Source organism: Pelodiscus sinensis, chromosome 21 (genome assembly GCF_052426305.1).
Source record: "Pelodiscus sinensis isolate ZL-2025 chromosome 21, ASM5242630v1, whole genome shotgun sequence".
NCBI lineage: Eukaryota > Metazoa > Chordata > Testudines > Trionychidae > Pelodiscus > Pelodiscus sinensis.
Window position 1 is genome coordinate 20,967,813 of NC_143072.1, and position 12,651 is coordinate 20,980,463.

At 42.0% G+C, this 12,651-nt stretch overlaps 1 protein-coding gene across 4 annotated transcripts in view; it reads right to left on the reverse strand.

Annotated features, from left to right (window-relative positions):
• USP32 (ubiquitin specific peptidase 32) overlaps window positions 1-12,651 on the reverse strand; it is a 173,466-nt gene that overhangs the window by 16,149 nt on the left and 144,666 nt on the right. For all 4 annotated transcript variants that reach the window (XM_075904742.2, XM_075904740.2, XM_075904739.2 and 1 more), the window contains exons 22-27: window positions 11,894-12,067; window positions 9,190-9,364; window positions 7,234-7,385; window positions 5,013-5,124; window positions 4,056-4,267; window positions 1,959-2,143 (exon numbers count right to left, since the gene is read on the reverse strand). In XM_075904742.2, coding sequence (XP_075760857.2) covers window positions 1,959-2,143; window positions 4,056-4,267; window positions 5,013-5,124; window positions 7,234-7,385; window positions 9,190-9,364; window positions 11,894-12,067 — 1,010 coding nt within the window. The remainder of the gene's footprint in view (window positions 1-1,958; window positions 2,144-4,055; window positions 4,268-5,012; window positions 5,125-7,233; window positions 7,386-9,189; window positions 9,365-11,893; window positions 12,068-12,651) is intronic.

Below are 12,651 nucleotides of genomic sequence, written 5' to 3' on the forward strand. Positions count from 1 at the left end.
ACCACAAGCCTCCTTTTAGCACACGGTAAAATAAAGTTATTGGACTACTTCCTGAGAAGTACAGTAATAAACTACAGAGATGGAAATTCATAAACAGTTTTGAAGATCCTGCTGGAATAATAGATCTCAGCTTAGGGTTGTTAAAAATCAGTTAACTGAATAGTTAATTACCCTGATGAATTCTTAGTGGTCATTTAACTATTCTGTAGTCCCTGGAAGCCAGGATGGCAGCCAGTGTGCGCTGACCCCACTCCCAAGGAGCTCCCTGCCACATTGCGCTGCTGCCTCTATCAGAGGAAGCAGCACGGGGTGGCAGGCAGGAACTGGTCTGCAAGGGGAGTCAGTTTAAAAATCAACTTCCCTCCCGGTCCGGCTGCCTCTTGCCCCATGCTGCTGCCTTCGATACAAAGGCAGGAGCATGGTGTGGCAGCAGCCCCTGGCCGGGGATGGGGGTCTGAGCTCCCAAACCCGGCGCAAGCTGGGCTGCCTGCCCACCTAGCTTCTAATACACTTTAAATGCGGAGCCACAGAGGGGGTAGGTCCTGGACCTGGCATGAGCCGGGACTGAGCTGGGCTGCGTAGTAAGATCAAGGCCTAAAAGATAAACCCGTGTAGCACAGGCCTGGTCTGAGGCCTAGCTAACAATGGACAAAACATGGCTAACAAAGCAAAGCTAAGCTGTGAGCACTTTAAATGCAGAGCCACAGGGGCGTAGGTCCCGGATCCATTGCAAGCCAGGACTGAGCTGGGCTGCTGGACAGCCTGCTAAAAAATTTGCTGGTGGCGGAGTGGGGGGTGAATGTGTGTAGTTTATAGCATTAAATCAATAAAATTTTGCTTATTGGTTAATCGACTACACTATTACATCCTATCTCAGGTAAGACTGTAAAGCAGAAGAATTCTCTCAGCATAGACTGGTGGATATACTGAGCCAATTAAGTACCAGTCCAGATTATCAGAGGTTCACAGCAATACATTAAACTGGAAAATGGACACTCATCTCATGAATTGCTTTACATGCTGAAATACACTAAAATACTCAATTCACTATATTAAAGATAGAGACTTGTTTAAGCACTTATAATGCAGCAAGAAAGCATCTGATGTGAACAAAGGGATATAGCAGAAAAATTGGTAGAGGCCACACAAAGTTGCACAGAGTCAACTGAAAGGTGAGTATGTATATATCTATGTAGATATGTAGATAATTAAATCTATACAAAACCCTTCTCTGTCACATTTCATTCCTCTTTAAATACATTTAATAAAAGCCAAACCTTCATCCTAATTCGAGTCAAAAGCTAAATTCCTACTGACTTCACAGAGAGTAGAAAAGCTATTGACAGAGTACTCTTTTACTCACCCTAGTGAATATGGAAACAGACTCATTTGTTTAAATTCACTCAGCAATAAATTAATCTGCCACACATTACTTATGCAATTAATTACATTTCCTCAGTCTAAAAATCACTGCCACACAATGAAAATTTTTTGCAGTATCTAATTCTTAAAATAGATCAACTATACCCAGAGCTAAAAAAGTAGATTATTTTCCTGAGCCAGGTTGCACAATGAATTACCAATGATATCAAAGAATATGGAGTAAGTAAGAATTGAAACCTAAAAGTATAAGATAGACAACTATATTAAAAGGATACACAGCATCATTATTTAATTTGTAAAACAAAAGATGACTTGGTTACAAAAATAACCTACCAGATGGAATCTGCAGGCAACAAAGCATTAGAGGTAAAAATATATGCAATGGTTTCCAAAATAGTTGACATTTAGAGTTTAATTGAACATTAAGACCATATTTTCATGCCTTATGGAATATGTCATGCCAGCAATCAAATGGAAAAAGAAAAGTTAAGCATCAATACTTTTGAATCCTTACAAGGAAGTCTAGATCACAGTACAGGGTAATCCCAAACCATAGTTAAGCATATCCAACTCACCAGTCTTGTGCATGGTTACTAGCTTCCTGGGGCGGGAGAGGGCTGGCAAGTCGGGAAACCTGAATCCAGACGGCGTCATACAAGTCTTTTTTCCGAGTATGAACAGTGCATGGAACAATTAATGGCATTCCAAAGAGACTGGGACGATTCTTCTGAGATGACAGGAAATATAGTTCTGTCCGCATCTGTATTTGCAAATTAAAGGAATGAACACAGTGTATGTGTACGCACATTAACTGATATTATGACCATCAGAAAGCTGACTCTTCCCACTTGTCATTCAGGTCAGTATTTTCCTGTGCTCTGTTTGATCCTGAAAGCCACTTAATTCTATATTAAATCACTGAGCATCTCGGAATTGCGCTAAGTCATCATTACAAAAAAAAGTGTATTTTTTTATGATGAGCTACTGTCTGAAAGCTAAGTCACTGAATTTTATTTACTACAGCAAGTGTCGTATAGACTGACGGCAATTGCTAGGCTATATCAGCACTTCCATCACAACCCATATTAAAATTAATTTCTATTTCATGTTACTTTTGTCTTTCCATTCCCTGCCGACTGGCAACATTTAAAAACGTAAACAAGCACTTCTATGTAGAAGTGATCAGCCCCACTGTGCAAACCCTGCCCATTGTTTATCCCTTGGGAAAAAAGATGCCATTGGGAAGTCAGATTTGGTCTCTGTGGACACTGTGTGATCCTGGGCAAGTCACTTATGCTTTATGCCTTATTCTCTGCATCTGTAACAGTGGTTCTCAAAGTGTGGTTCCGCTTGCCCCTCCAGCAAGGAGCTCGCACTTGTGCTCCAGCCTTGCCCCCTCCCGCAAGACTGGGGTGTCAGCACCAGCTTCTTGCTGCAGGAGTGGGGGGGAGGAAGGGGCAGAGCCCTGAGCCTCGCAGGCCAGACCCAGCTCGCTGCGGAGGAAGCAACTCCGCATGCTGCTGCCCCTCCTCCCCCAGCAAGAAGAATGGCAGCACAGAAAACCTCTCGCTTGGTTTCATCATTTTGTCATCATGGGTGGCTGGCAGCAGTCTGCGGAAAGGTTTGCATTGAGCGGGGTGGGCTGTGGGCCAAAAAGTTTGAGAACCACTGATCTATAAGAAATGGAACAATACATCCTATGTAACAGATTTTGAGGCTTAATACGTGTGTGTCTGTAAAATATATTGAGATCCCTGGATTAAAAAACCCAAACAAACATTAGCCAACTGATCTCCAATGCCAAAAATAGGAAGCTCTAAGCATGAACTTTTGGTGGAGTTTCTGCAGGCAACCTGCTTTGCCTTACTTCTTTGGATCTGCTAAAGAACATGATGCCAATTCTCTAAAAGATCCCCTACCAACCGTTAAACGAGGCCTGTGGTGAGGTTACTGAAGAATGATAAAAAGGTCACATGCATATACCCGGTAAAAAGGGAAATGATGTAGCCTCCTAGCCCACACCCCACTGGCTGTAAATGTCAACAGTTTCCAATGCCTGAGGAAGTATATCCAGGACAGAGTTACGAGAGGCACTTGGTCGTCCAGCACTGACATTTGCAAAGACTAACTGACATTAGTGGAGTGACCTGCCAATGTACCATCTGCCTTAACTCTATCTTGCTTCTGTGAGGAAGATGATGCAGCTCCAAGTAAAGGGAAAGAAAAGAGTTTCAAGTTGCTTCTCAGATCAGATTTCTTCTGACCAAGGAGTGGATAATTGAAAGCAAGATAGACCGGACTACAAGGAATTGGGATTGGTCCTGCTTAGCAGGGGGTTGGACTCGACCTCTTGAGGTCTCTTCCAATCCTATGACTCTATAATTCCATGAATGGTCAAAAATGTGTCTTAGCACTAAGGAAAAATGCAAAGAGTCACTGAGGAGAGCAAAATGCCTGCATTAGACACTGTGGCTAAAGTTTCAAAGGTGCACATACAACCTCACACGTATGCCTGTGTAACAGGAGACTTGCACATACAAATGAGCATTTGTGTGCCGTTCCTTCGACTGCAAATACAAATTCATTCCCCACAGCTCCATCCAAAAAACCCACTGCCTGTTGCAAGAAGCCTACCCAACAACACATCTGCAATCAGTGAAGCATATACCAACCATTTTCCTGTGCACTGCAATGATGTAGCCTATAAAAGGACTCTCAGAAAACAAGGACATAGGGCCATTCATCATCCCATTGGCAAGGTTGTTCTCTGTTCCACATGGCACGACAGTATTTGGCATTCCATTTGGAATTAGTGTTGGTCTGGGGAAATCCCCATTCATCATTATGTTGAGCATTCCATTAGCTGATGGCCCAGTAGAGAAATCTGAATTTAAATACAAAGACATGGTTAGTGACTTATGATACTTGCACCATTAATATTTATCAACTATGATTCAGCTGCTTTGGCTACAAATCAATCTGCTCAAACTTGCTTGTGCAGTGTGATCCTGAGTAGCATGCCAGGAATCTATACACATGGATCATGGACAAACATTCACATCTATCCCTTAGTACCGCTTCAAAAATGATTAAGTCTTTGAGAAGCAGATGCAGCCAGTCCTGTTCACAATACACTTCCCACTGTTAGCAGCGTATCTACAGGTCAGTATGAGAGGGTACATCAGATTCGGTTCCCAGCTCTACCAAAAGATTCATTAGGTGACCTTCAGCAAATCATTTCTCTGTGCTTCTGTAATCTTAAATGTACCTGTTTTAAAGAGTGTGATATGCTGTGAAGTTTAATCAATGTTTATAAAAGTGTGTCAAGTCCCTGGATAAAAGTCATGGTACAGATACTAATGTGTCATTACTTAGGCCAAATTTAATTAAAAATGCACAATTTGGCAACAGCAACTAAAACTGGTAACAGCAGCTTTTTTATATAGAGAGAACATTTCTTTCTGCAATGAACAGAGTGTATGAAATAGTCTTTCCTCCTCCAAACCGTGCTCTTTCTTTAGCCCTGCCTTTTCCCCATTGTAAACAGCTAGCGCTCTCACATACTTCTCCATCTATACCTGAACTTGGGTCAATTTAAATGAACAGGAGAACTGATCATTTTGTTTTACCTGTTTGCACAGGACTAGAAGCTGAAGTAGGGGATCCTGGAACGGGTATCTCAAATGCACACAAAAACCCACTCACTGATAATCGGACTTTCTGGTTGTCTTGAGGAAAGTTCTGTAGAGAAAGAATAAAAGGAATAATACAACAACACAACAGCAATTAGTATTTTCAGCTGTGATCCTGGGGATATTTTCTTTGTTGAAAATCTTAATAAAAATTGTCTGCTTCTGCTTTTCATTGAGTCTGCCTCTTGCGTCCTTTGCTGCAGAAAAAGAACCAGACCCATGTTTCCACAGACTACCACTAAGTGCTTTTGTGAACTACTGACAGTCCATTCACCAGTGAAAGCCCCCACTCTCTGTAAATATAAAACAGCTTTAAAAATATTCTGTGATGGCAGAGCTGATTTTAAAGTATATACATTTGGTTTAGAATTCATAGGTTATTTTTCATCCGACTTCAGCCCTACAATATTTGGTAGCATTTGAACACGTCACTGCTTGTCTGAGTTAGGCACAGTCAAATGAGAAACTTGTATATTGTTACCTAAAAATGTAATTTTTAAATCAACTAGCTGGACTTACCTGGCGTTGCTCGGGAAATCGGAGGAACAAAATTTAGGAAATGTAGGAAAGGAGGGGACCCTGAGCCAGGGGACCCCGAGCCAGGGGACCCCGAGCCAGGGGACCCACAGAGCCACAGACCCTGGGGGCTGATGGCTCCTGACCCACACATGACCCTCCAAGAGCAGAAGGATCCTTCTCCCCTCAGGACCGAGCAGCCAGCCCGCAGGATAACAGTACACAGCCATGCAGCCAGTAGCAAGGGGACTTCTCTTTGCCCTGCCTTGGCAAGCAAAAGCTCAGAGCTCACATCTGGCTGGAACCAGACACAGAAGAGCCCCACTCACAGTGTGAACAGCAGCCAGCTGGCTTCACAGCACTGTAACGCATCGAGGGTTTAACCCGGCCCTTCCAACCTGCACTGCAGCAGGCACACGGATTCCTTCTGCTTGGATAAGTCCAGAGAGCTGAGCAGAAAGACTGGCTGGCTTTGGTTTCCGGAGAAGGGAGCGGGAGTGGCAGGTGTGGAGCGACTCCGGGTGGGGAGGAGGTTACACACAGGAGGGGCGCCCCAGCTTGCACCCGGGGCTGCAGGTGCCGTGGGGGGCAAGGCGGGTGCCTGAGCCATTGTGCACATGGGGATTGGGGGCACTGCGCGCTGGCGGGGGGAAGGAGGGAGGGTGTCGGTTATGTAACCTCACAGGCAGGAGGGGGCAAGTCCTGGGAGGCTACACATGGGAAGGGCACCCCAGCTCGCACCAGGAGCTGCAGGTGCCGGGGAGGGCAGGGCAGGACTCCAATCGGGTCCAAAAGTACCTTAAAACCTTCTCGTGGATGAAAGGTTATCCTGTGCAAAGTTTGGTTGTGGTAGCTCTTATAGTGTCCAAGTTATTAGCACACAACCTTACAAACATTCTCCTTTATATATCAGATTTAGTTTGACTGATCCAAGTAACTTATAGGGTGCGTCTAGACTGGCAAGATTTTGCATAAAAGCAGTTGCTTTTGCACAAAAACTTGCCAGCTGTCTACACTGCCCGCTTGAATTTGCGCAAGAGCACTGACTTTGTAATGTACAAAATCAGTGTTTCTTGTGCAAATACTTTCTTGCTCCCGCTCGGGAAAAAGCCCTCTTACGCAAGAATACTTGCACAAGAGGGCCAATGTAGACAGGGAAGAATTGTTTTGCGTAAAAAAAGCCCTGATGGCTAAAATGGCGACCAGGGCTTTCTTGCGCAAAATCGCATCTAGACTGGCCACGGATGCTTTTGCGCAAAAGCAAATCTTTTGCGCAAAGGCACTTGCCAATCTAGATGAGCTTTTGCGGAATACTTTTAACGGAAAAACTTTTCCGTTAAAAGTATTTCCGGAACATCATGCCAGTCTAGATGCAGCATGGTGTTTTGGTCTGGTGTAAGAGTGGTTTATTCAGGTTCAGTTTAGACCAATTACAAATTAACCCTGGCTTAAAGCAAAATAAGAAAAGTTCACATGGGTCACACCACAAACTAAATTGATTGAAAAAAATCACATCTTCAGTTCACTTGGTGCAGTGTTTATGTAGATAAGATCTTATGTTGGAGAGATGTGAAAGAACTGTCACATGTTCATGTACAGGCTTCAGTAATTACTCTAAATGGTAGCAATTAAAGTATGTTACCTTGATATTAGAGCTGTGTACTTCCGCAAGAAGAATCTGTTCTGGTTTTAGCCCACAAAGTTCACTTAGCTGCTTTTTTAAACCTGTATACTTTTCATCCATGTTCAGTCTCAACCCATATCGAACAGGGGTAGAACCATCTAATTTAATAACTTGAAGAAAAAAAACACACTTTAGTCAGCAAAATGACAATGTTTTTGTGAAAGAATAAGAGTCCTTTTTCCAGTGTATTAAAACACTTTTGTTGCTTCCATTTTAAGACTTGACCTATTCACTAACTACTAGACACTCTTCTAGCGTTTCAAGGATATTCTTTTATCTTAATATCTCATAGCCCCTTCACTACCTATTAAGTGTGGGAGCAGCAGTTAAGAGCATTTTTTAACACTTCATTTTCATATTTTAAAATCCAGCCACAAACTATTTTTTTCCAGTAAAAGGCTTGAAGATAATGATGCAGGTCTACTCTGAGCAGACTTCCTCAGAGACTACTTGCATAATGCAAATTGCTACTGTCTTAAAAGTTGTCAGATTCAAAATCTGTGGGCTTCTAGACAACTTCAGGCATTCAATCTTTCAGCTGAGACAAAACAGATGGCAGAACCTGAGCTATTTGCTACGTAAATATTTGTTACTGCCAAATCTCTTTTTTTGTTCTAGTGTAAATTAAGCCACTGAAATGAGGTAGTTTTTAATACTGTAAAAGAGTGCCTTTACACCAGAAGATTTTACCTCAATTCCAAGAATGGTCTAGCTCAGTGGTCACCAACCAGTAGATCGGGATCTACCAGCAGATCTTGGAGCCTCTGACAGGAGATCCTGACTGGTCTGGCCAGGAAGCTATCAAGTGCTGGGACTTTAGTTGCCCCTACACCCACTGTCCTGCCGCTCCTGCCCTCAGGAATCGGGGAGGAAGCAGAATGGAGTGAGTAGGGTGAGGCCTTGGAGAAGGGGTAGAGCAAGGTGGGGCCTCAGAGAAGGGGGGGGGGGGGGGGGGGAGAAGGAAGCCGGGCAAGGATATTTGGGTTTGAATTAGATCTTACTTTGCACTTAATCATAGAATAATAGGACTGGAAGGGACCTCGAGAGGTCATTGAGTCCAGCCCCCCGCCCTCAAGGCAGGAACAAGCTCCGTCTACACCACCCCTGACAGATGTCTATCTAACCTGTTCTTAAATATCTCCAGAGAGGGAGATTCCACCACCTCCCTTGGCAATTTATTCCAATATTTGACCACCCTGACAGTTAGGAATTTTTTCCTAATGTCCAATCTAAACCTCCCTTGTTGCACTTTAAGCCCATTACTCCTTGTCCTGTCCTCAGAAACCAAGAGGAACAAATTTTCTCCTTCCTCCTTGTGACACCCTTTTAGATATTTGAAAACCGCTATCATGTCCCCCCTTAATCTTCTTTTTTCCAAACTAAACAAGCCCAGTTCATGAAGCCTGGCTTCATAGGTCATGTTCTCTAGACCTTTAATCATTCTTGTCGCTCTTCTCTGTACCCTTTCCAATTTCTCCACATCTTTCTTGAAATGTGGCGCCCAGAACTGGACACAGTACTCCAGCTGAGGCCTAACTAGTGCAGAGTAGAGCGGCAGAATGACTTCACGAGTTTTGCTTACAACACACCTGTTGATACAACCTAGAATCATATTTGCTTTTTTTGCAACAGCATCACACTGTTGACTCATATTCAACTTGTGGTCCACTATGACCCCTAGATACCTTTCCGCCATGCTCCTTCCCAGACAGTCGCTTTCAATTTTTTTTAAATTGAAAAAGTGATCTTGTGGTTAAAAAAGTTGGAGACCACTGGTCTAGCTGCTTTACTACAAAGTGCTAGTGTAAGCAGGACTCTGACTGTATGTTCTGAAAACCTGTTCCGAATCATTGCTAGAATATGAGCATGTTTCTGGATAGGCAAGAGTAGAGGGATTTCAATTTGATTACCCACCTGTAATTTCTAAGTGCATGTAGCTATCCATTGGAAGAGGCAAGGATAAAAAATTAAAAGGGTCAAATCGAACACTTATGTGCCCACATGTTTTGCATTTTACTTGGGACCTTAACTGCCCATGAAATAAATCCACTACGATTGATCTGTTTCTTCTCAGATGATTTTCCCAGGCCTGAAACAAAGAGTAAAAAAAAGTTAGGAATGTAGCACAGGTTCCTGAATTTGGCAAGGGGAAGTGTTTTAGAGAAACCCAAAATATTTATTAAACATATGGTGTTAATACATGCAGTACTATAAGTCACTTGGCCAATATTGTAACAACCAGGAACAACTTAGTTTTAACATTAAAGAAAATGCTTGTGATTTAGGCCAGGTCTATACTAAAGGGAAAGGTCAAATCAAGATATGCAACTCAATGTTCCTTGATTTGAGTTTTCCCTCCATCCCCACAGTGGGAGGCCAACGGGAACAAACTCTCCTGTTGGCTTCCCTCTTCTCCTCGCAGGAGTACAGGCCGCTGATGGGTGTACCCTCTGGCTACGTCTACACTGGCCCCTTTTCCGGAAGGGGCATGCTAATTTTTCAGATCGTAATAGGGAAATCCGCGGGGGATTTAAATATCCCCCGCAGCATTTAAATAAAAATGTCCGCCGCTTTTTTCTGCTTTTAGAAAAGCCGGAAAAGAGCATCTACACTGGCCCCGATCCTCCGGGAAAAAAAGCCCTTTTCCGGAGGATCTTATTCCTACTTCAAAGTAGGAATAAGATCCTCCGGAAAAGGGCTTTTTTTCCGGAGGATCGGGGCCAATGTAGACGCTCTTTTCCGGCTTTTCTAAAAGCCGGAAAAAAGCAGCGGACATTTTTATTTAAATGCCGCGGGGGATATTTAAATCCCCCGCGGATCCCTATTACGATCTGAAAAATTAGCATGCCCCTTCCGGAAAAGGGGCCAGTGTAGACGAGCCCTCTGAGTTCAATTTAGCAAGTCTTAATTAGACTCTCTAAATCAAGCTCCAGAAGATTGATTGCAGCAGTGTCAATCTTTCCCAGAATTAAGACATGTCCTTAAGATAATCAACCAGGGCAACAAGTTCTTCAAGTAGCTGTAGCACAGTCACTAAGCATCTTTTCAAGTTTTGCTATACAGTTTTTGAAAAGTGAATTCCTTAAGATGACATTGTGAGGTTCCATGTTTATAGTCTCCTCAATTTTTAGGTCAAATTTCCTCAGCTTACCAGCAAATAGGGATGTAAATAGGGTTAAAAAATACTAACTGTGTAACTAATTACAATTCTATTGGTTACATGGGCTCCCAGTGCCACCAGCCTGCAGATGCTGCGGGCTCCCCAGTGGCACCCCCGCCCCCCAGGGGACTTTAACCGTTAACAGGAACCAATTAGCATCAGCTTTTCAGTTAACTGGTTAAACTCTTACATCCCTACCAGCAACTGTTATTTTTCGTATCTGCTTTCAAATACAACATAATATTTGAAAAGATCAGGCTGTGTTTATTCTGCCACTTATATCACTAATAATAAATATTTCACAATTTGAATTTAATGAGCAATTTTCTTAAAATACAAGGCAGAACATAATCCAGCTTGCTTCTCCACAGATGTATTAGCTCGGCAAGAGTAAAAATCCGTATGTGTAAGACAAAGAGGGAAAGTTCAGACACAAAGGAAGAAGACTGGCTGAACAGGAAGGTAATATTTGTACAAAAGTCAATGTTCTGTTCCTGAAATAGAGGTACAGTAATGGAAAGCCTGCTTGAAACCAGTCCAAAACATCCTTTCTAAATTTAGCTATGTTTCTGTAGATAAGCATAACATATATATCTATGTAACACCAACAAAGTTTGGTAAGCGAAGAAAAAAGGGGACAGTCTCATTAACTTTTATTTGACATCCATGTGACTGAGAAGTCAATAGAAAGAATTTAAGGGTCTTTCCTACAAAAATATTTTATCCCAGCATTTACAGTTTCTAACAATCCAAATATGATCCTATGCTCAGTTCAAAGGTGAACGCTGTACAGATCAAGTATGTATGTATATGAAGAAAACACACTAATAGTAACGAATGTTAGTGTGTACTCGTACACGCTTAAGTGATAAACCTTGACTCAAATTTCAGTGGTAACACGTTTACAAAAATAACATTTGTTAATATCCCTAGTAATAGTATTATAATGAAAAATATAACCTTGAACCTTACTAACAAAGAGCGCCAGTACTAAAATCACCATTAAAAAAGTATTTATCAAACTACTAAAATTATGTATAGCTACCAGAAATTCCACAAATATAATCTGTGGCTTTCCTTTTATAGTGCGTGGCTTATATAAATTTCATCATGCATGAAATCTGAAAGTTGAGGGCATGCTGCAGACTCCAGAAAATGAAAGCAAAGGTCATGGTTAGGAATGAACTACAGTTTACAAAAATATACTTTTGGGAAGTTAGATAATGTTCTGTTGCAATGTAACATTCATATGTAACATGCTTCAGTAAGGACAGACATTTTTAGGGCTCCTGTTGAAACTAACAGATAAAATCATCTCTTGCTAAAAGTATTGGGAGGAATCCTACATTGTATTTCAGTTGGATTAAATATTACTTTAAAAAAATCTTGATTTCAGAGGCTCTAAAGTGCTGCCAGAAAACTGTTGATGCAGATCCTACTGGCCCAGTTCATACATACCTCTGCTGCTACCTCCCAATCGGGTCGACCATCACTATCTTTCAGCTCAACATATGGCTTATCATGAACTCTATTCAGATCCTCATGAAGACCATCCAGAAGAAAAGCCAGAAGCTCCTGTGAATCCTGCTGCTGGAAACCATTAAATCTAGGAGCATATTTTGCTATCGTCCACTAGATTTTTCAAAAAAAGGGGGTAAAAACCAAGACAATATTTGATAATGAATTATAGAAATCTTATAACTTTAATACCAAAAAATATTGTTTCCAGGGCAGAAGTGAAGCCCACGAAGTTGTGCATGGTGTGGTGGTGTGCCCATAAGCTAGAATTCCCATCAACTTAGTGACTGTTCTGAAACAACAGCTCCCACACTAGATTATGGCCTAGCCCACAAAAAGGGCAGAACAATGACCATCACCCTGTGTCATATTCGTGACACATCTGTACGTGCTTGTGAGACATCCTAAATTGTAATTGAATTCCCTAATAGATTTCTGAATTACCATTCCTTTAAGTGGGCACCTTACTATACACATGGTATGCTAAATATTCAAACTCCCTCCAAGTCCTATAACTCTCTTTTCTCCCAAGAGTGCAGGTACAATTTACTACTGGCATTACTGCCTCTCTGACACTTAAGCTGCAAACCTGAGAAAAATTTAGAAGGGTGAACATACATCTTCACTCAAACTTTCACATTCAAAGCAAATATGTTAATTAAACATGCTGAAGTATCATTAAGGAAATTTTTCAAGAA